The sequence below is a fragment of the Gopherus evgoodei genome, chromosome 4 (assembly GCF_007399415.2).
Source record: "Gopherus evgoodei ecotype Sinaloan lineage chromosome 4, rGopEvg1_v1.p, whole genome shotgun sequence".
NCBI classification, from domain to species: domain Eukaryota; kingdom Metazoa; phylum Chordata; order Testudines; family Testudinidae; genus Gopherus; species Gopherus evgoodei.
This window is the reverse complement of record NC_044325.1, coordinates 97,952,810-97,976,112: the sequence shown is the minus strand read 5'-3', so window position 1 is coordinate 97,976,112 and position 23,303 is coordinate 97,952,810. Positions and strand designations below refer to the sequence as shown.

Sequence of the window (23,303 nt, the reverse complement as noted above, 5' to 3'; positions counted from 1 at the left end):
CAATGTCAATAAATTCTAGAAAATGCTCTCTGATAGTCACCACTGCAGGGACATTTTCACTAGGTTCTGTTGTTGTTACAAAATGCACCATTAAAGTCATTTGTTCCATATGGCTGATGTCAGGTGTGCAGTCCAGAATAACAGAGTACTATCTTGCTGACTTCAGATCTACCACAATCTTCTGTTTGACTCTTGTTGCCAGTAACTGTATAATCTCATTTTGAATTGTTTTTCCAAGGTAGTGGTGTGTGTACATTTCTTGGGTGGTGACTCTTCTTAGATGCTCCTGGAGTACAGCATCAAACTCAGCCGTCAGCTCCACAATTTTAAGGAAGTTTCCATTGTTTGGCACATACAGCTGATCTGAAGTGCCATGCAGGGTTAAGTTTTGGGTAGCAGGCATTCTCACAATGGCAATGAGCCTTTTCATACCATTTTGCCAGTAAAGAGACTCTGATGCAATCTTCTCCTGATGCTGATCATCTATGGTGGCCTATAACCTTAGTCTCATCTCAAGCTCTTTCCACCTATGGAATGCTCTCTGGTGATTTGCTGCCTTCTCATGGCATGACAGATTTTTCCAGTCCTTTGTTCCTGTAGAACCCAATGTGGCTGGAACATTAGACTGGAAGAGTTTGCAACAAAAACATTATGCAGCATTCTGGGTTTTTGAGTACATAAGCCATGGCCTCTCCACTTTGTCACCATTGGGGATTTCATGCCAGTAAGGTGTTGGATTTAAACGTCTATTTTCATTGTCTTTGAGGAACATGAAGTTTTTTACTTGCTGTGACCCAAGCAGTACAAGGAAGTCCCTCAGGCTACTGCTCAAGTTGGACCAAAGTCCTGAATCATCTAGACTTAAGGAACTAAACTCAGCAGCAGCTGTTTTTTGCACCTCCAGCACACTCTTGTCTGTTCTACACTTTTCTTCAGTGATATGCATGGTTACATCCACTTGCAATGGTGATATGGATGCTGCAGTAGCTGCCAGGTCACCTGCACTCTGACTAACTGGAAGATCAGGCATCTCCTCACCACTCACATCCTCACTGGGGCCGGAAGGCTCACTGTGAATATTTGTGTCTATGTATCTCAGGAGAGCTCCTTCCTGCTTAGATAGAAAAGTTTCCTTTGCTTGCTTGCTTTTTCTGAATGCTGCCCCAGAGGGGCGTTTTCTTCTTTCTCTCATGACTGCTGTTCTGTGCCAGCTATAGTGGCTCTCAGTTGAAGGGGACAAATAAGCAGGCTAGTAGCAGGGCCTGAGTGAGGGAAGATATCAGCATCTTAAGGGCCTAACTGGCTCCTACTACTTCAGTTGACTGCCTGTTCTCCTCAAGTGGGTTCAGGGAAGCAGCAGGAAACAGGAAGCTCCCTGAGAAGCTGGCGTTAATCAGTCCAGGCTCCTGGGGGTGCCAGAGAGGTACATAAGAGGCTCCTCCTCCTCTCTCTCCCTGCAGCTCCTGCTGCTTTCTGTTATTCCCTCTCACCTTTTCTCCTGCCTGTCTGTTATGTCTCTTGTGCCCCCCTTCCTCCAGCACAGCACTCCAACACCTCTGTGCATCCAGAGCAGAGAGAATACATATGCAGCAGACACAATTTTCTACACTCTGGGTCCTAGTGGCACCTCCCCCCTGCCCCAGTCTGGCACCTGAGGCAGCCACCTCAGTTCGCCTGATGGTAAGGCCAGCCCTGAGATTCTTGTTTAAAGTGCCTCATCTTGCTCACTTCTTATAAAGTAGATTCAGATTAGTGTGGCCTAAACTATAAACTTGGATCAATTTCAGCAACGCATCTTTATTCATGTGATTAACATCAGAGCAAGATTAGGGTCAGGCGACTGCCTAGAATGCTGGGCTTGGGGCTTGCCAGACTCAGGGTGCTGTTTCTGTTTTTAGTGACAAAAGGGCAAATAGAAAGTTTGAAATAAAATGTTTCAGGTATTCAATATGTGGATAAATTTTTCACTAACGTCCTAGAATGTTCTGGACCTTTATAGAATCTCACAGAACCTTCCAGACTTTCTGAGAACTACATTTTCCTTGAACCTCTTAGAATCTTGTCAGCCATGCCCTGGCAGGTATATAAGGGGCAGGGCATTGCCAGTCAATCAGTGAGATATAAGAATGAAGTGAAGTGAAAGCCAAGCTGTGATACTGTGAACCTTGTTTTATTGTGTAATTGTGAAAGTGTATTTGTGTTTTAAGACTTGAAAAGTTCAAGCAACGACTAATAAAGGACATATTTAATGAGATGCAAGAAGTATGTATTGAACCCCTATCTGTGTAATGATATAAATGAAATATTGTTACTTCCTTTGCCAAGTCGCGAGTGGTGAACGCAGCTTTTTGAAACTCAGGTTCATTAAAACATATCTTCAGTTGATGATGGCAGTCTCTCACTGACCATCGCTTGCTATTTTATCACTTGAAAATGCCATTGGCCGGACCTCTCTAGCGTTGTCCTTCAGTTTGCTGGGGCAAAGGCGAGAAATAAAGAGCTTTTGCACTAAAGGACTAGGGTTAGCATTCTAAAGCTGTCACCTACTATAACACTTTAATACTGGTCCAGCCAATGTTGGTGCACAGGTCAGTGTCTTCATGTTAGCACATTTCAGTTATTCTTAAAAGTTTCTATACACTTAGAAGAAACAATATTTTTTATTTGCTTATACATGGCATGAATAAATACAGATTTACAGATCCTAGCATGCAAATTTATCATCTTGTATGACAGGGATAAATCATGCATGCAAATTGTGCATCAATGTTGTGAAATGGGCTACAAATGCAATAAAAATAAGATATTCAAAAGTTGAACAAATAAAGATGCTTCTCATGTGGGGCCCCATTTGGTATAGGGCCAGCCCTGATTAACGTGAAGATAACCCAAAAAAGTGAAGAAAATACCCATCCACCAGGTCCTGCATTGTCCAAATCACAGCTGTACCATTTATGAGATCAAGACCCTGTTGATTAATGATTAATGAAGCTTGACCATATCTGCTGAGTTACTTAACCTTCAAAAGTAAATGAGCCGGAAGAGGATTTCAAAAGGGAACACCTGCAGACTTGACCCAAGGTAGCCATTTACTGCAGCAGAGGAAATACTTGTGATTTTCAAAGTGCTGGAACATCAACCAGATCAGAGCATGATTGCAACCACTGAAAACAGTGGTGATGCCTTTATTCTCTAGTGAAAGATTTATTAATCATCATCATAATTCTGACTTATTCACTCAATGAAAATACAATTAATTGGAATGCCTGACTTTTTATAAAGTTACACAGCACTGTAGTTTATACCCCAAATGGAATAATATTGACATCCTAATTTAACTTGTTGTGTGCTCTGTGACATTTTTCAGGATCTGCTCTCCACCTCCCTGCTGATAATAGGCATTGCAGATAAATAACACAGAATCCTTATGCAGATTTGTTTATTTTAAGCAGCTTACATTGGATAAGCTTTTGCTGCCATTTTAATGTTTTTCAAAAGATGGGTCTTAAAAATAAAAATTATGGCAACTCAGTTTTTGAGGATGACTATATTATCTTTTATTTTTAAAAGATTCATTTATTTTAGCTGGCATTGTTGTTCTTTTTTCTTTCATTCTTTGTTTATTTTATGAGTGCAATAAAATATTCCCTGTTTAGTTCTCCCCTCAGTTTTGTATCATTCATTGAGATTATCCACCATCTTGTTACTCCAGTTTTATGCCAGCATAACTCCACTGAAACCATGCAACATTGCAGTGGTGAAGCAGGCCTCATTTAATTCTTAACTCTCCGTGGATATGTATTTTCATACAATAATCCATGGCTGCAGTGGAATCTTCACCGCATTATACAATGTAGATACAATTTTTCCTCATGTACAGTATGCATTTCAATGCAGTCCTTCAGGTACTGTATGGCAATGGCTTTCACAATATTAACAATGAAGTGTACATATTTGTGAGGGGAAAAAAGCATCAGATTCGTCCCATTATGGATATACTACAGGCTCATATTTACATGAATGAATATCTTGTTTCACGACTTCATTACATTTTCCACAATGTATACAAATGCATCGTGTTTCATAAATTTGGTAATGATCCTGTACTGGAATCTACTGGCATGGGCTCCATGAAGTAAGTGGGACTCTTCACGGATGCAGGGGGCCACGCTTATGGTCAGAAGCAGGATCAAATCCTTTTGTCTGATTGTGTTCCCTTTTTTTTTTTTGAGAAATGTCCCATTTTCTCCCATTTTCAAACAGAAAACATTTGTTGTAGCTATCCTTCACACAAAAACTGTCTTGTGCATAGTTTTTATTTCCTTTGCAAAACTTTTGCTCACCTCTGGTGACTTTACATCATAGGTCAAGACACGGTGCAAACCTGATGCAGCGTTTAAAAAACCTCTCTCTCTGACTGGTAGTATCTAGCCATGCCACAGGAATATACGTCAGTTAAACCTATATTTAAATCTTTTATGAATGCATATATCATAGTCAGCTGCTAACCTGAGGAACAGCAGTTAATAGTATCTATGCAGGGGGAAGGAGACAATGAGTACTGTTTGTGCCACAGAAATATTAATTTAGTATGCACCACTTCTGAAATATTCATCTGCCAATTAAAACATTGATTTCAGCTTGCCAGCAGTACAATACATCTAATTAAACATCTTAATAATCATCCCTCCACTGAGATCCATTAGGTTTTTTTGTGCTGTTTAGAAATTTCTATTTGCTACCTACTCTTTACTGGCTTCAAAACTGTTCTCCACTTCTGCAAAACTAAGTGAGTTTCTGACTCTATTGTGCTGCAGAAATGCACTTTGCGTTGTTTATGCTCAGGCATAACTTTCCACACTGGCCAGTGACAGAGAAATTAATTAGATTTTAGCTTCAATGCAATATTAGAAGTGGGAATACAACTAACTAGAAAGAGGAAAGGAAACTTTTTTAAAAAAAATAGTAATTATTAAATGAACCACAATAATTTGTACTTCCTAACTACTGGATTATGCTTTATTTGAATCCCCTTCCACTGTCCAAACTGAGCCAAATATCCCTTTCCATTAGATGTCTTCATAACTGAAATCTATTCCAGGTCAGCAGTGTGCCTAGGAAGAGGCTTAACTCTGGGGGCCAAATTCTATGATTAAATCAACATAATGTATGTCTAGGTTTTTCTTGTGAACTGCACAAACAGAAGTCTGAAATCCACTGCCAAATATTCCAGATATGAGGAAATAGGACAAATATTCAATATATTGAATATGCTGGTGACATTTACTGTCTGACAGCACCAAAATAAATTGTAAGAGGGAACAGTGGGATGATGTTAACATCTCTTTCCTTGTTACTTACCAAAAATAAAGTCTTTTACCTTTTTCTCTTTAAAATATGTGTTTGTTCTTGAATGCTAGCTGCCAGGATAAATCTTTTATTAATTTATTATTGTTACATAAGGAATCTTGGACAAGACTTGCATGATTTCTGTCTAATTTAAAAATGTAATACTCATTCTTACTTTTGTGCAGAATTATTTGTCATGTAATGTGGTTGTGAAATAACTGAAAGAATGCCAAGTTTCAAAAGAACCCTAACTATTCTCTGATAACACCCAAAGGGCCAGATTGTGGTATTTTTAATTATGTTAAATAGCACTTTCCCCCATTGACTTAATTGGGACTATTCACAGAGCAAGTTACTATTCAACATATCTTTATCACACTCAAACATGTAACTAGTAAGATAATTACAGCCAAAGAAATGACCAGGAAACATTAGCTGTATTTGAAAGAGATATAGTATACGACAAAAACATGTAAGAAAAGAAATATAAAAGGTGAAATGTATGGATTAAACCACCACCATATTTGAATACACTTCTACCTCGATATAACACTGTCCTTGGGAGCCAAAATATCTTACCACGTTATAGGTGAAACCACATTATATAGAACTTGCTTAGATCCCACGGGAGCACGCAGCCCCGCCCCCCGGAGCACTGCTTTACCGCATTATATCCGAATTTGTGTTATATCGGGTCACGTTATACTAAGGTGGAGGTGTAGCAGGATATCCAGCCCAAACTCTGATCTATTATGCCCTGATTCAGCAAAGCACTTAAGCAGAAGCTTAACTTTAAGATGTGATGAAGTTCCATTGAAGTCAAGGTTTAAGTGCCTTGCAGATCTCCTGAAGAGCAGAATGTAAAGTAAATTATGCTGCCTTTGCATCATGCCAAGGACCACAGAAATGTTCATGCTTTACAACATCTTGCATTCTTTAATGTTAATAATGGGTCTTCTCTGAGCCAACCACACAGTGGTGTGGAGCACTGAAGCCATAGGTCAGCAAGGAAGTGTCTCTCACCTGAAAGGTTCCTGCATGATCTTCTTCTTTGTCTCCCTCTTTGCCCTCCTTCAGAGCAATTAGTGTGAATCCACGGAAGTAGGCTGGAGTGGCAGCAGAAAGGGTTACTGAAGCAAAAAAGAAAAAAATAGTTGATTGTGAAATCAAGAATCTATGTAACAGTTTATTCTTCAGTTTTGTCTAAATATTTGTGTAAATTTGGTGCTAATGAAAGCTAAAGATTAATAGAGTACAGTCAGGCAGAGTGCAGGAAGGTTCAGTCCAAGTTTCCATATGCAATTCTGCCAATGAGTCTCAGCCTTAATATGAAACATTGCTGTTATTTACAATGCATGGATTTTCTTAAAAATAGACTGTCAACATGCTAAACTCTTGAGGGAATTTTGCTGCAGAGACATATCTACTGGGGCCTTTCCCCCAGTAGCTCAGGCTCTTTGCTGAGCAGGGATGTGGTCCCTGATGTGTACCAAGTTTCCTTAATTTTAAATGCAAAATAAGAAAAATTTTAGCCAAATCTCCGAGTCCAACCGAGCAGGGCTGGCTCCAACTTTTTTTGTGAGAAATTTCCCCCAAAAAAAGATAAAGCCACGATCGGCGGCACTTCGGTGGCAGTTCTACCATGCCACTTCTTTCTTCAGTGGCAATTTGGTGGCTAGGCCTTCCATCCGAGAGGAACTAAGGGACCCGCAGCTGAATTGCTGCCAAAGACTCAGATGTGTCACCCCTTTCCATTGGCCACCCCAAGCACCTGCTTCCTTCTCTGGTGCCTGGAGCCAGCTCTGCAACTGAGCTACAAATACCTTATCCACCAGTCAAGGTTAACTACTTTCCATTACCCTCATCCTGGAGCTGAACATGCCACAAGCATAATTTACTACTAGAATTGACCCCAGGAGATTGTTCTGCTAGCTATGAATTAACAGAGCACAGTGGACTTTGGTAACAAAAAAAAAAGAAAGAAAGAAAGAAAGAAACCTCAAAAGCACCCTTACCAATGCCCTAACCTGCCCAGGAATGCCCCATGCTTCAAGTGTCTGTGGAGGTGATTGTGTGCTTCAGAGCTGGCTTCTCTGATTTCAGAATCGCTGGAGACTTCCCCTACATTGAGAGATTCCCCAACTCTCCTGTTAGTCCATCTTTCTATTGTATTCTCTCCCATTCTACCTAAGTTCTTATGCTGTCCTCTTCACCCTTGTATCTGACAACCTTCCAGCAGTGCCTTATGCAAAGTGACAAACAGCTGTCTCTCCATGTCTTTTATGCTCCCAGACTGGTGCAAAGGGAACAGATTTGTGGCTCGATAACTCTAAAATTCCTTTCTAACTTTCTCCAAACTTCCAAGAAAAATTCTATCCTGGGATGAGAATGGTCATGTGAAATTTCAGGGAAATTTGTTTCTTTTGGGAGAAAAAATAGGTGTTTGAAAATTGGGCTTACACTGTGAGAGTAGCTTCAACTTCAACTATGATGCAGTTACTGTCATTTCATAATCTACCTTCACACCCTTAAACTCTGGTCGGCAACATAAAGACTGAGGAAAACCCCTGAATCCGTGTGAACAATTCCCACCATCAATGCCACTACACAGGAGAAAATCCATGGTAGAATCCCTTTGATGCAGATAGGCCATTGGTGGTTGAAATGAATGTCTGAGAGTGATAGGTAAAATTTAAAGGGTTTTTATATTAGAATTTGTTCAATGTCCAAAAGTGTAGCTGCTTATCTGGAACACAGGTAGCTCTCCTTGATCTGGAAATTAGTCTAGAACAGGTGGGTTTCAACCTATTTACCATTGTGGGTCACATATTAAACTCTCTATGTATTATGTGGGCTGCATCCACATAATATATACTAGCTATATGGCCCTGAGGATGTCACATGGGCTGCAGCAGTGTGTTGACTGGGTCCATAAGCAGGGATGGGCTGAAAACCACTGGTCTAGAAATATCACAAGGACAGAATTTATCAGATGATTTCCAGCACTATCTACTATAGTTAGGTCAGAAAAAAGAAAATAATAGGTTTTCTGGGAGGATTTCTACCTATATCCTTCTGGTCAGGCATGAAGAAAGGCAGATCAGAGAAATGAACAAAAAAAACCCAAAAATTAAGTTAAATGAGCTAGTCCAGGGGTCTGCAACCTTTCAACAGTGGTGTGCCAAGTCTTCATTTATACACTCTAATTTAAGGCTTTGCATGCCAGTAATACATTTTAACGTTTTTAGAAGGTCTCTCTATAAGTCTATAATATATAACCAAACTACTGTTATATGTAAAGTAAATAAGATTTTCAAAATGTTTCAGAAGCTTTATTTAAAATTAAATTAAAATGTAGATCTTATTAGTTTAGTGTGATCCTTGCCCCTGCTTTTCCTTGCAGAGTTTTCCAATGTCTGGCACATATTTGGATACTTTAATCTGCACACAGGCTTCTGAGTGATCACTTGTTAATCGGCTCCGAGAGGGACAGAGGACAGATTTCATGTGTGAAAATACCTGTTCACACAGGTATGCGGATCCAAATGCTGAAAGCATTGCAAACGCAATTTTCTTCAAACAGTTAAATTTCACTGGCAGAGATGTCCAGCAGGTCAGAATATAGGCTCCAGGATCTCTCTCGGGAGCTTCAAGTGTGCTCCTCAGATCCATAAACTTTGATGTCCACAATTCTGAGCTTTTTAACTGAATGAACTGCATTTCGAAATCTTCAACACCCATCCACTGAAATACAGACAAATCCAAGTCACTTTCGTTGAACTTTTCAGGTTTAATTAGAAAAGAAAGCATTGGGCCAAATTGCTGGAAATCTTGAAATCTGTCAGAAAATTCTGATTCCAATTCTTGCATGTACTTTCCAATCTCATCCACATTGACAATGCAACGTGTCGATATGAGTTGGAAGTAGTGGAAAGTAGCAGTTTGAATATCCCTGGAAAAAACTGCTAGTTTCACAACAAATGCTTTCAGCGCTTCATAAAGATCCAGAACTGTTTGCCCTGCACTCTAGAGACAGAGGTTGAGTTCGTTAAGGTGAGCGGTGATATCAGTTAGAAACATGAGCTTACACAGCCATTTGTCATCATCCAGTTCGGGGTAGTTTTGTTCTTTTTCCGACAAAAAGGCCTTGATTGCATCAAAACAGTTTACAAAGCGCACCAAAATCTTGCTACAACTTAGCCACCAAATGTTGCTGTGAAGTGGAATGTCATTATAAGCACTGTCCATCTCTTCTAGCAGCGCTTGAAATTGTCTCTGAGTCAAAGCAGATCGAGCAACAAGGAAATCTATAATTCTCACCACTGTATTCATCACATTATTAAGCTCTGAATTAAAAATTTTAGCGCACAGGTTTTCTTGATGGATGATACAGTGAAATTTGACTGTCGGATGGCCAATTTGATCTTCAAGTAATGTTACAAATCCCTTCTGTTTTCCGACCATGGCAGAAGCACCATCTGTTGTCACACAAAATATTTTTCTGATGTCAACTTCTCGTTCTTCAAAATGGTTTACAAAACTTTCCAGTATATCTTCCCCCTTTGTTGTGCCATGCAGGGGTTTTAGGCAACAAAGTTCCTCTTGAATTTCATCGGAAGCACAGTATCTTGCAACAACTGCCAAATGTGGAACGTCGTTTAAATCCACACTCTCATCAACTGCAACACTAAACAATGCTGTGTCTTTCAATGCAGTCATCTGCTTTTCCTTAATGTTTTCTGCCATTTCACTTGTGCGTCTCTCACCTGTTCTGGCAGAGATGGGCATTTCTTTTATTCTAGATATGATTGTATCTTTATTTGGTAAATCATTTAACAAAATCTCCGAACTGCTGAGAAAAATTTCTTTTATATATTTCCCATCTGTAAATGGCTTTCCGGTTTTTGCAATGCACTGGGCAATCTTGCAACTTCCTTCTGTAGCTTGATTTTTACTTACACTTAAGCTTTTAAAAACACTACTTTGCTTCTCATAGGCTACTCCTGCCTTCTTGATTGATTCAGTCTTGTCTGCTTCGTCAACAGTCCTCCTTTTCAATAAATCCAAATGAGTCTGTCCAAGCAGGCTGAAATGATTGGACATCTAGCTTCACTTTCTTAGGAGCTGCCATTTTGTCAAATGTTCCCTTCAACTCTCAGTGGAGAAAAAAATGGCGATAGAAGGCAGGCACAAGGTCAAACACAGTGTGGTCTGAGATAAGCAAGTTTAAGATGGGGGTGCTGAGCTGAACCCCCTCTTGCTTTGTGTGCAACCCTCACTGTCCCAGGCTGGGAACAGTGGGCCACAGTGGGGAGGCTGCAGAGCAGTGATCCAAGGCCAGGAGCAGAGCTCAGGCTGGCCTGCAGGAACTCCAGGCCAGAAAGCAGGCTGAGCAAGGCTGGAGATCCAGACCCACACTGGCAGGAGGTCAGCAACTAGAACCCCAGATTGGCAGCTGAGGTGAGTGAGCTGACCCCCGTAGGGCGGAGCAGGGCCGCAAGCCTGGACCCTGTCTGGAAGGGGGCCTGCGCAAGGTGAGTGGGGCTGCGGCAGGGGGGACCCCAGCTGGCAAGGGGCCAGCAGCCGGAACCCCACAGCAGCGACTGAGTGGCTCAGCCTGCCCCGCTTTGGGATTTCAGCCTGTCTCCTCCCAGCTGGAGTCTCAGCCCCCTGCCAGCCTGGGGTTCCTTCCCCCAGGCCAGCAGCAGGTGCTGAGTGGGGCTGCGGCAGGGGGGACCCCAGCTGGCAAGGGGCCAGTAGCAGGAACCCTAGAGCGGTGGCAGGCTGAGCGGCTTAGCTCATCCCGCGTGCCATTAAAAATCAGCTCTCACGCCACCTTTGGCACGCATGTGGTAGGTTGCTGACCTCTGAGCAAGTCTGATCTCTGGAAAGAGCTAGTCAATTAGAGCAGTGGTTCTCAACCTGGAGGTAGGGGGTACATCAACTCATTCAGATATTCTACAACAGGTTATATGAAAAGCACTAGCCAAGTCAGTACAGACTAAATTTCATACAGACACTGATTTGTTTATAGTGCTCTATATACTGTATCAGTGTTTGTCTACCTGGTGGGGGTGTCAATTTATTTTATAGTTATATGGTAAAAATGAGAAATTAAGCAGTTTTTCAGTAAGTGTGCTGTGACACTTTTGTATTTTTATGTTTGATTTTGTAAGTTAGTTTTTAAGTGAGGTGAATCTTGAAGTACGCAAGACAAATCAGACACTTGAAAGAGGCACAGTAGTCTGGAAAGATTGAGAATCACTGAAACAGAGGAATTAATTTGAAAATACCTTTGTGAATATATGTGCAGCATTTGGCTCACTATGATCTAGAAATTGTTGTTATTATTGTTTTTTCCAGAGAAGAGCAGAATATTGATCAACAAGTTAGCTTTTCCTGAAAATGTGATGACTTTTAGCATAAGTTTGTATTCATTCAATGGAACTTAATTATCAAACTGCAAACTCTTTGGGGCTGGAACTATATTTTCATTACATGCACGTAAAGTGCCTAGCACAATATGGTCTCAATATCTGACTGGGCCTTCAGGCACTATGGCAATAATAATAAATAATAATCATAATTGTCCTTCTCTTGTCAGTGCAGAAGGCCAATGAGGGTGGGGAGTTGATAAATGTAAATGAAGCTCTAGGACCAGATTCTCAGCTGGAGTAAACAGATGCAGCACGACTGAAGTCAATGAAGTGCACCCATTCACTCTTGCTGAGGAACTGACAGAGTCTAATTCTCACAAAAATTACTGATATGTAGCAAACTTTCCCATGGATTAGTCACAGTTCAAGAGGAAAATATGACTATATCAAATACATAGTTATTTCAGCAACATCTAAGTGACTATGAATTTGAGTAGAAAAATCCAATTGTGGGCTGACCTTGGACATAGGTAATATGCACAAAATCCACTTAGATCCTTGACCAGGAACGTTTTCCGCATTTAAAGTCCTATTCTGCAATTTTTGACTTACATATAGCTATGGTCTATTATCCTGTGGATTTCACACACAACTTTTATTTCTCTTGGATAGTGGAAATGAGAATTTGAGTATGGGGAGAGATTTGAGTGAAAAGGGTTATGACATAAAATGTGAGTGTAAATTACTACTTGTGGAATGATTGTTTCTATCTTTTCAATGGGATTCACTACAGATGCTGGATTTACACTGTAACATTTATGTGGAATAGGTTGGTTGGCATAAAGACCGTTCATAACATAAGCTCATAACTTGTTACATTAGAGAGAAAGAGATTTTTCACAAACCAGAGAAGATGGAATCAAGACCAAACTGACTGGTGATTCTTTGTTTCTGATTGGTGATACTTTTTAGTTACATTAATCCTTCTAATAAAGCCCATTTGCTATTTCTGTCTCAGATTCTTCAGGCACCAAAAAGGAAGGAACAGAGATGGTTGTTGTGGAAACGGTTTTGCCTCCAAAGGAATAAGACAAATACATTAGTATGCACATAATGACTATGGCCCCGATTCAAGCAAGGTGTCAAATCTATCCCCATTCAAGACAACACTTAAATACGTATTGAAGTGTTGTCCTGAATAGGGATGCTTTCCTGAATCAGTATTTATATGTTTTACAGTTGCATTTATTGCATAAACAAGCACAGTATAGTTAATATCCAGAGCAACAATAAAGAAGATATTATATTTTAGAATCTACATAAATAAGAAGATCAATTGGCATTTCTTTTTTATTTTTCCCGCTCTGTGAAATTAGGATTTGTCACAGTTTTCGGGCTGCTGATGGGAGCCTCCTACTGTATGGACACTGAACAATCCTTCAGGTACCCCCATTTGCTTACAGTACACAATGGATCCTGTGATACAAACTGAGTTACATAGTCCACTTGTGCTTGGATAGGATGGGGTTCTTGGCTCTCACTCCCCTAGTCCCTTTTTGTATGTCCTCATATTCCATAACCCAAAAAGGGGCAGACGTTAATGGTATCAACCACCTAATCAGTTTGCCTTGGGACCTACCTGGCTGGTCTACCAGTGTTGTTGTCTCCTTGTAAGCATGGGTGGGGGGACAGTACTTGTAAATGGCCTTTGTGAGGGCAGTTCTCCTGAAGGCGTCCCAGGAATTTCCCTTAGGAGCTGTAGAGCTACCATCTGCTCTATCCCAGAACTGCTCAGCAACTGCTGGAAAATTCCTGCTTTTAAGTCCTTATTCCACCCTGGATATGATTGACAGGGCCGAAGGAATGGGGCCAGCATTGCCCATGGCAGCTATTTAACCCCTTCATCATTGGGGTGGGGTTTATACCAGGAATTATTAAGCCTTTTCTTTCTGAGGCCCCCCCTCAACATGCTAAAAAACTCCAGGGTCCAGGGTGGGGAGGGGAGAACTTGGGGCTCCAGGCCAGGGATCAGACCCCTTGGGCATAGGCACAGTTTGACTTCTATTGGTGGGGTGGGGGAGTGGGCAAGGAGCAGCGGGCCTCTGGCCAACTCTATACATCAGAGTCTAGGGAGGAAGCACCACGTCCACCCCCTTACTCACCTCAGCAGGCCACCTGCCTGTCTGGGGCTGTGCACCGGTGACTACTCCCTGAGGGCTAAGCTGGGCCTAGAGCTGCCTGGGCAGGTCTGACCATCTACGTGAGCAGTTAAAGGGGCCTGGGAGCTGAGGAGCAGCCACAACCTCTGGCACCAGCAGCAGATGGGCGAATGCCATGACTGCCCACTGGCCAGAGGAGCAGCTGCCCCACACTGCTTGGCTCCAGCTTCCCATCTAGGACCTGGCCAGAGGGCAGGGTCTAAGAGGGGTTGGGGAAGAGAAGGTGGAGGAGCTGCCCTGAGGATTGCCCCACTCTGGTGAATGCACTGCAATTTTGGGAGGCAACACCCTTGTGCCCCTCAACACTGTCCATGGGCTCAAGGTTTCTGCCTGTGTTGGGGTTTCAGCCCCCGCCCCTGACTTCAGCAGGGGAAGGGGGAGTGGAGCTCAAGGTTTCAATCCTGTACTGCTCCTGACTTCTGCAGGGATGGGAGGGAGCTCGGGGTTTCAATTCCACACCACTCCCGACTGCAGATAGGAGGACCTTGTGGCTTCAGCCCCACACCACTCCCCACTTCAGCACCACTCGGAGCACCGGGTTTCAGTAGCAGGCTCCGCGGACCCCCTGCAAGGGTGGTGGGAGGGGGAGCGCAAACCGCCAGTTGAGAACTGCTGGTTTATACAACCTGTCATAGGGTTAGATCCAAAGTCTCCAAAATCAGTATAAAGGCTTTGCATCAGTCCCTAAAGATGTGTTTTGCCATTGACATGAATGAGGCCAGGATGTCACCCTTAGTGTTCCTGAAAGATGCTGAACAGGTAGCTTTGATGACTGAATTTATGTATCTGTATTGTAGATACAGTGCAAACTTCCACCTACTTGTCAGTGTCACAAAATTCTAACCCAGGGGTCCAGATCGAAGCAAGAAAGTATTTCAGCCTTTAAGGACCTCTCCGTCCTTGGCTGGTCTGTTGAGATTGGCAATGTGTGCCATTTGTGGTGGCTCACTGATGAGGACACCAAGGCACTGAAAAAATGAACTAAGATCTCTAAATTAATTTCAGATAGGACACTGGGTTGTCAAAAATCACAATATTTGGTGCTTTTTTTAAAGCCCCAGCTCCTGGAGGCACCTGGTTACTTGAGAAAGCAAATAAAATGAGTCCAAAATTTACTACCGTTTAAAAACTTCATGATTTTTAAGCTAATCATGATATACTGAGGCCTGAATCATGATTTTTGAATGCTTGAAGTAGGTAATACTGCTTGGTAGCTTTTTGGACACTACTGAGTTGAGCATTGAACACAGAGATGTAGGAGCGAAAGTATTTCTAGCCTATTATCAGTTCTCTGACCTATCCAGTCTGCTAAGGTAACACTGCTTTACAAGATTTGATTTGAAGAATTGTTAAATAAAAAGGCTTGTTATAGTAACTTGCATGCACATTGTATCACTATTGGTCCTACAATATTTGTTTCTTTATATAACTGTATGACTGTGATTTCTATGTCAGAGCTCAGTCTCATTTCATACAAGAGGTGGAGGGATGTCATTACTTGATAGAGACTCAGAAGATAAAGGCCCTTTCTTGAGCTAAATTATAACACAGGTTATATGTATACTATTTTGTAGGTCATTTAGGATGATTGTTGATTTACATGTAGAGCAAATTGTTTATTGAAAATAACAGATCAAAGTAAAGTCTATGGAACTCTAAGGGTGATATTCAACCTAAGCAAAAGGATTTTGTATATTTTACTTTCCTGGGGGAGATTAAATGGCAGAAGATCATTTCTATAGCACTTGGCCAAATCTTAACCCCTTTATAAGGATATACACTCTCTCTTTACCCTCCTCCACCTCCTACTAAATGTGATGCAGTCAGAATTGCACAGTAGGATTCTAAACACACTTGGCTTTTGGTAAAGAAGCCACATTGTGTAACTTTCTCATTTAAATTAAGCAAAAACCTCTGTTGTATGTTGCATAAGTGAAGACAGAATAAGGTACTTTAGTTGTAAGAGGTGCTTTCTACCCTAATTACGATGCCCATTAAACTCCTAAGGTAGATAAATCAGAAGCACCCAGATTGGTGCAGAACAGAAGTTGTTAATATATTCCAAAAAAGTGCATCTTTGTGTGTGTGGTGAAGAGAGAGAAAGAATCAGATTCAACACTACTCAAGAGGGAAGCACTTGGAAAACCAATGCAAATGGAGCACACAGTGTTTATCTGAGCTGGACCTTGAACACTGTTTATTCTTCAGAGAAGGTGAGCAGACCTGCAAATGAAAATTCCATTAGCAACAGAAACAGCATCCAAATGGAAGGAGCATTTAAATGGATTATAATAGTCTTCTCCTTGTTCTCTTCAATAGCATAACAATTTGAGGAGGGAACAATTTGTATGCTCATGTGAAACATCCATCCTGCAGACTTTTTTGAGGCTTTTTTTTTTTAAGTACATATTTATGGGAATAGAACTCACTCTGTCTTGTCATGTAAAATAACGTTATGCAGTTTTCTAACTGAGCAAAAACCTCTATAGGATTAATAAAGTATCCAGTAACTGTCAGTTACTACTTCTGAGACTTTATTACCAAGAATAATTTTTAAAGGTTGAGTCCCTGTTTGATTGCTTACAAGGAGGCCCAATCCTGCTCTCTTTAAGAGCAATGGAAATTGTGCCCTTGACTTCAGTGGGAGCAACAGCAGGCCTGTTATGGCCTGGATTCTCTTACAAGCACAATAGTTCTATGCATATGGGCCTAAACCAAGGGTAGTCAGTTATTGTTCGTCAAGGGGCAGACTCCAGAGAAACATTTTTCACACCATAATGACAATATTGATAATAAGTAAATAAAAAGATTTTGCAGTCTTTTCAAAAGTGTCCAGTGGTCTGAATTGGGCCTGCAGTCTGCTTATTGACTACCCTAGCCTAAACTCCAGGGCCATGCAGCGATGTGAACAATGTTGTCACATGATCCTGGGAGCCAGAGGAGCAGATTGTGTGCCACTGGGAGAGGGAAAGGGAATGCCCTGCCATCCAAATGCTACAGCACTAGAGCCTCCAAATAAGTATATTGGGAGACGCCGTCAGCCAAACAACTTCTGCTGGGGGAAAGCCAATGAGCCCTTGGACATGGCTGCTTTCTTGGCAGCCAGGGAAAGGAAGAGAGCAGGAGAAAAGAGAGTCCCAAGCCACCATTACTCCCTCTCCTCTGGGCAGCTGGTGGAGAAGGGACACATTTACTGCTGCTGCCTCTTCTTTGGGAGGCAGAGCCATCCAGATGCTGACCTCAGGTTTTTTATGTGGCCCTTGGAGGAGGGAGTAACCCCATGACCACAGCCCTCAGCTGCTCCTATCACCATTAGCATGATTCCGGAGGCCACCCTTGGATCATAGGGCCTGTCATGGTATAATTCCCCACTCTGAACCTTAGCGTCCAACAGATGGGGTACCAGCATGAATTCCTCTAAGCTCAATTACCAGCTTAGTACTTGTAGCGCTGCCACCAACCAGGAATTCCAGTGCCTGGTACACTCCGGTCCCCCCCAAAACCTTGCCTGGGGACCCCCAATACCCAGTCCCTCTGGATCTTAACACAAGGAAAGCAAACCCTTTCCCTCACCGTTGCCTCTCCCAGACTTCCCCTCCCTGGGTTACCCTGGAAGATCACTGTGATTCAAACTCCTTGAATCTTAAAACAGAGAGGAAAATTCACCTTCTCCCCTCCTCCTCTCTCCCCCTCCCAGACTCTCCCTGAGAGAGAAAGTAATCCTAACACAGAGAGAAAATTAACCTCTCTCTCCCCCTTCTCCATTCTTCCCACCAATTCCCTGGTGGGTCCAGACCCCGTCCCCTTGGATCTCACCAGAATAAAAAAACAATCAGGTTCTTAAACAAGAAAAGTTTTTAATTGAAGAAAGAAAAACAGTAAAAATTATCTTTGTAAATTTAAGATGGAATATGTTACAGGGTCTTTCAGCTATAGACACTGGGAATAAGTATACAAGTACAAATTAAAATCCTTTCAGCAAAATACAAATTTGAACTCCTTCCAGCCAAATACACATTTGCAAATAAAGAAAACAAACATAAGCCTAACTCACCTTATCTACCTAGTACTTACTATTCTGGACATAGAAGAGACTGTATCACAGAGATTGGAGAGAAACCTGGTTGCACATCTGGTCACTCTCAGAACCCAGAGAGAACAACCACCAAAAACTAACAGCACACACAAAAACTTCCCTCCCTCAAGATTTGAAAGTATCCTGTCCCCTGATTGGTCCTCTGGTCAGGTGACAGCCAGGCTCACTGAACTTGTTAACCCTTTACAGTCAAAAGAGACATGAAGTACTCCTGTTCTATTAACCTTTAACTATCTGCTTATGACAGGGCCCTTTGATGAGATGCTCCCCTCCGGTTCCAGACCTATGAGCTACCACCATCCCAACATCTCCCTGAGCGGTAAAGCCCTGTGAGGGGGACTCCCGCTGTCTCTATCACTGCCACTCAGAACACTCTATAGGGCTAGCAAGCAAGACTTCTCCACCTAGAGAGCCCTCTTAATGCCTGCTTCTGGGCAAATGGATCCTACCCCACCCAAAGATAAGCAGCAGCAGTAGGCTAGAGAATAGGAAGACCCTAGGCCTTCTGAAAGGTGAATGACAGCTGTGATCTGCGGTCCTCTGCTCCCTGCTGCACTGGAACAGCAGCAGTGGTTCCCACTACTATAGCTTCAGACTCATGCCCCCTCCATCACCAACCAAAGCAGAGGCACAGATCTGAAAGGATCAGGGTTACTGGAGCCCCTAGGGGGCATGCCTTGTACCCCAGGTCACCTTAAATCAGCCCTGGGCCCATGGTAACAGCCTTTGATTAATTTTGGCTCTGCCTCAGCTCAAGTTCCTAGAGTCTTCTACAACACTATTTCTTGTTCTCTGGTAATTTACTAAACTAGCTTGTCCTTAATGTCCCAGCTTTTCTCATCACACACAGTTTCTTCACTTTGTATAACACAGAAGGATATTGCTAATTTCCCAGTGGAGACTCTTTTGAAAATGAACTCAAAAGCCCTGTGTTAAAACTTTGCATGAAACATTGTACATGAAACAAGTTACATTAACTCTTGCTGGAGCTGATAAGCATACTTACAGGAACATTTAGCTATCTTCCACCTACACTCTAGTAAAGCATTCTTGAAAGACCGTTTGCTAAGGTTTAGGTGTCATCTGAATAATTTACTCTTAAATGTCATAAGCATGTGTGCTTAGTTGAACCTTTAGTGCCACAGTATAACTTGTTAGGGACAAGAACCTGAGAGCTAATAATGAAAAAGGAATGTAAAAACATTAAACTGATTATTTTTTTAATTGAGGTCTGTGTAATAAAAGACTTAATATACCCACCAACTGTGTTTCAGAAATCTATTTCCCCAACTCAAAAATAAAATAAAATAAAATAAAATAAAATCTTCTGAGCAGATGAATCAAACACCTAATGACATTTTCACTGGAAATAGTTTGCAAAACTTTATAAGAATGTTTATGTGTAAATTATTGCCCAAGAACCTGAGGCTTCTCTGTAGTACCACTAGAACAGATAATAAGATGACATGCAATATAAAGTCTTGCAAACTCAAGCTAAGAAATCAAATGTCTGTTAACCTGTTAGTGGGAAACGTGTTTCTTCAAACCATGTTACAAATTGCTTACAATGCTTTAATTTCTCCATGTGAAGAAAGATCACACAAAGTAATATGCTCACAAGTGATGCTGTTGTGATGCTCACAACAGGTTCACAGTTGTAGATGTTCCTCTCTAAGAATTTAAGTCTAATGATTATATTCCATGAGACAGTGCACATGATTTTTCTTCAACTTGAACTCAGATTTCTGTGTTCATCCAGTGGGAGAGCATTGCTCTTAATACTGAATCTAGCTGTATGGCTGCAAGTGTAGCCATACCCTAATGGGGGGGAAGGATGGAGAACCAACACTTGGAAGCAGCTCTGAAAAAATTATTTGCTCTCCACAAAAGATGGTTTCACTGATACACTACTTATCAGTCTGTAATGAGAGATCAGATGTCTAACTGCACGTTCAGTTTCTTTTCAAAGTGGTATTGAAAATACCACTTTGAACAATGTTTATGAAGGATGTTTATTTCCAAATAAATATTATCAGGCAGAAAAAGTGACCTGAAACTGCTTTCACCTGTTAATTATGCAAAAATGCTGAGATGAGTTTAGGACATTCATTTCCAGCATTATATGTGCAGTGTTCAGCACAGAATGCATCCCTAGCACTCTTATCTACAGTGGTCATTAGCACCATCTCTCTCTCACTCTCTTCTTCCTGCTTGAACCATCTGTTCATATCCCCAGCAAAAACGCGTGGGGGTGGGGAGAGATAAACGTAAGTGGGAAATTGGGAAGTTAGGAGCCTCCTGCATAGAAGCCCTTTATGCTAACTCATTAAATTAATACTCATATTTGAGGGCAAGAACAATTAGAACCAAGTTTATCTGCCTTTCCACTGCATGTTAAATCTTGTACATTTTGCTGTGCTCCATTGCTGGGGGTGGGGGAAATCAGAGTAACAGAGGGGGAATTCCTGTTGCACCGTAGAACAAGCGGTCTGTAGACTCTTGCTACCACTCATAAAGCTGCTAGAACACACGAAAGAAGCAGGAAATCCCCCTTAGTGCAGAATAAAATATTTGGGGTGACGTATTACTCTGAAATACAACTCACACTCACTTGCGGTGAAAGCATCCCCACTGCAAGCGGTGTGCGGAAGTACCCCCCAGTGTCTCGATTTTACACACACACACACACACACACACACACACACACACACACACAGAGGTCTTTTAGTTTCAGTGACACTTGTCCTAGTTACCAGCATCATCATTATTAATTACTGTTATTATTACACTGTGTAATTACAGAACTGCAAAGACTTACCCCTGTAATTGTTTCCAGGCTTGTAAAATTCAGGATCGCCTTCAACTCTCAGGCTAAATTCATTATATCCCTCTCTTCTGGTGCCTTGGGCTCGCAGAATCCGGCTGCAATAGCCTTCTGATTTCGTGGCTTTCTCTAAGGTTTCATCAAAGAAACCCATTGCCACTAAGGGAAAAGTCAAAGCCAGAAAGTGCAAAACGAAGGGTTGTAAATGAAGTCCCATCCTAGGTGCTCCCAACAACTTTTTGTGGTGCTGCGGCGGATCACAACATGAACAGGTTGGAAAGGATGGTTAGGAAATACCCTCCCACCCCCTTGTCTCTGGAGAAAACAAGCAAGCCTCTGACAAAGCCGCAGCCTCTGTCAGTTTTACCCTGCTAGTTCTCCCCAGCATGGGGAGAAAGAGAGAGAGGCTGAAAGCTGCGAGATCCGAGGGAGGGAGAGAGGGAGGGAGAGGGAGCGAGCAGCGAGCTCTGATCTTGCCCAGATCCCGAAGTGAAGTGCTGTTTTGTTTCAGAGCTTGTGATTAGCAGCTCGGCAATGTTTACTTAGCAGAGCTGCATTCACAGGGTTTGGTGAAATAGCAGAGCACGGGGGACGCTGCTGTCTCCAAGACATCCAAAGGGGGGGAGAGCTTCAACTGGATGGACTGAGCTAACAGACTCGAAATTAATCACCCACATTCCTGCCAAAGTCTATAGTTACTGAAGGGATAAAAAGGCTCAAAGAATTTCCTGATTCCCCCCAACACCACTTTTCTTCAAACCACCAGACACTGCAAACATTTATCGAGTTCAGCGCAGCAACAGCCACATACTCCCTGAAGACTTGAAAAGCAAAGGGAGGCTGGGCTGCAGTTTCTTCAGTGCAAACTTTATCAGGGCCATGTATGTGAGCGATATGGGTAGAGGGATATGCCAGAAGCAGTTAATTAATTTCTACACCAAATCCTCATCCCGCAACTGTATATTTTATATACATGCACTCACTGGCAAATTCTGACTTCAATATCCATTTGGTGAATAGAGGGGCTCTTAAATAGATGAACTATCCACAAAAGAGCGGCTCCACACACACAGATGTTTCAGGATTTACTGCAGGCTGAAATTAGCTTTATAGTAGTGGTGTGGTAGGGCCAAGAGGGTGCTGCCAAGATTTAGCCCCATTGTACCAAGAACTGCACCTACCTATAGGAAGGGACACAGTCTATGCCCAAGAATAGCATACAGACTGAATAAAGGTTTTGCACATGCAGAACTGAGGAACAGAAAGGCACAATGTACAAAGGCACATTTTACACATGGTGACTTACCCAAGGTCACACTGCAGGTCTGTGGCAGTTCTTCTCCTGAGTCATGGGCCAGTACCTCAACTACACGACTTTTCCTCCTCAGGAAAAGGCAAACCAACCAACCCACCAGAGTCATGTCATGTGTCTGAATCATTCTCATGCCACCATATGTTGCATAAGGCACAAACAAGGCTCTGCCATCCCTCTCTCTCCTGGGCCAATTTCTTCGGCATGCACTGGGTGAGCAAGGTTATAGCAAGCTCAGCGAATGATATGTTAGGCATGGTCTTGTCTAAAGACAACTTCCAATGGGACCAAGGATCCATAATATTGACTTTCCAATATATCAAAGTCGATGTGGTTGACATCAGATCTCAAATAGTTCCCAATGAATGAAACAACAAAGGGGTGTCCTGTAAAGAACATTTCTTGACTGCTGTCTCTTCCTTCTTCTTTCCTCCATGCAGACACAGTCTCCTTGCAGAATCCTTTGTTTACCTCAAAATGTGGGGAAACTCTTCATCCAATTTCAGTTCACAATAGTGTTAAAAAGGGGATTCCATTTTGGAGGTTGACCCCAGATAATTAGTCTGCATAGAATAGGGGACAGCTACCTCAGTAACCCCGCTGGGATGTTAGCCTAGCAGATTCAGGCTGAAAGTAGGAACCCTGGAAAAGTAAAGCCTCAGCTGGAGAGTAGTGTGTCCAGTTCTGGGCACCACACTTGGCAACAGATGTGGACAAATTGGAGAAAGTCCAGGGGACAGCAACAACAATCATTAAAAGTCTAGAAATCATGACCTTCAAGGAAAGATTGAAATAAGTGGGATTAGTCTGGAAAAGAGAAGACTGGGCGGGGACATGATAACAGTCATCAAGCATGTTATAAAGAGGAGGGTGATAAAGTATTCTCCTTAAATTGTCTGTTGATAAGACAGGACGAGAAGTAATGGGCTTTAATTGCAGCAAGAGAGATTTAGGTCTGATATACTTTCTAACCAGAAGGCTAGTTAAGCACTGGAACAAATTACCTAAGGAGGTTGTGGAATCTCTGTCATTGGAGGTGTTTCAGAACAAATTAGATGAACACCTGTCAGGGATGGCCTCTAGGTAATATTTAGTCCTGCCTCAGTAGAGGGGACAGGACTAGGTG

At 42.1% G+C, this 23,303-nt stretch overlaps 1 protein-coding gene across 1 annotated transcript in view; it reads right to left on the bottom strand.

The window, feature by feature from the left end:
- SPON1 (spondin 1) overlaps positions 1-21,376 on the bottom strand; it is a 331,008-nt gene extending 309,632 nt beyond the window's left edge. Inside the window, exons 1-2 of the mRNA XM_030560301.1 lie at positions 20,860-21,376; positions 6,373-6,479 (exon numbers count right to left, since the gene is read on the bottom strand). Of these exons, the coding sequence (XP_030416161.1) occupies positions 6,373-6,479; positions 20,860-21,082 (330 nt within the window). The 5' untranslated portion in view covers positions 21,083-21,376. The remainder of the gene's footprint in view (positions 1-6,372; positions 6,480-20,859) is intronic.
- Positions 21,377-23,303: the final 1,927 nt, after the last annotated feature.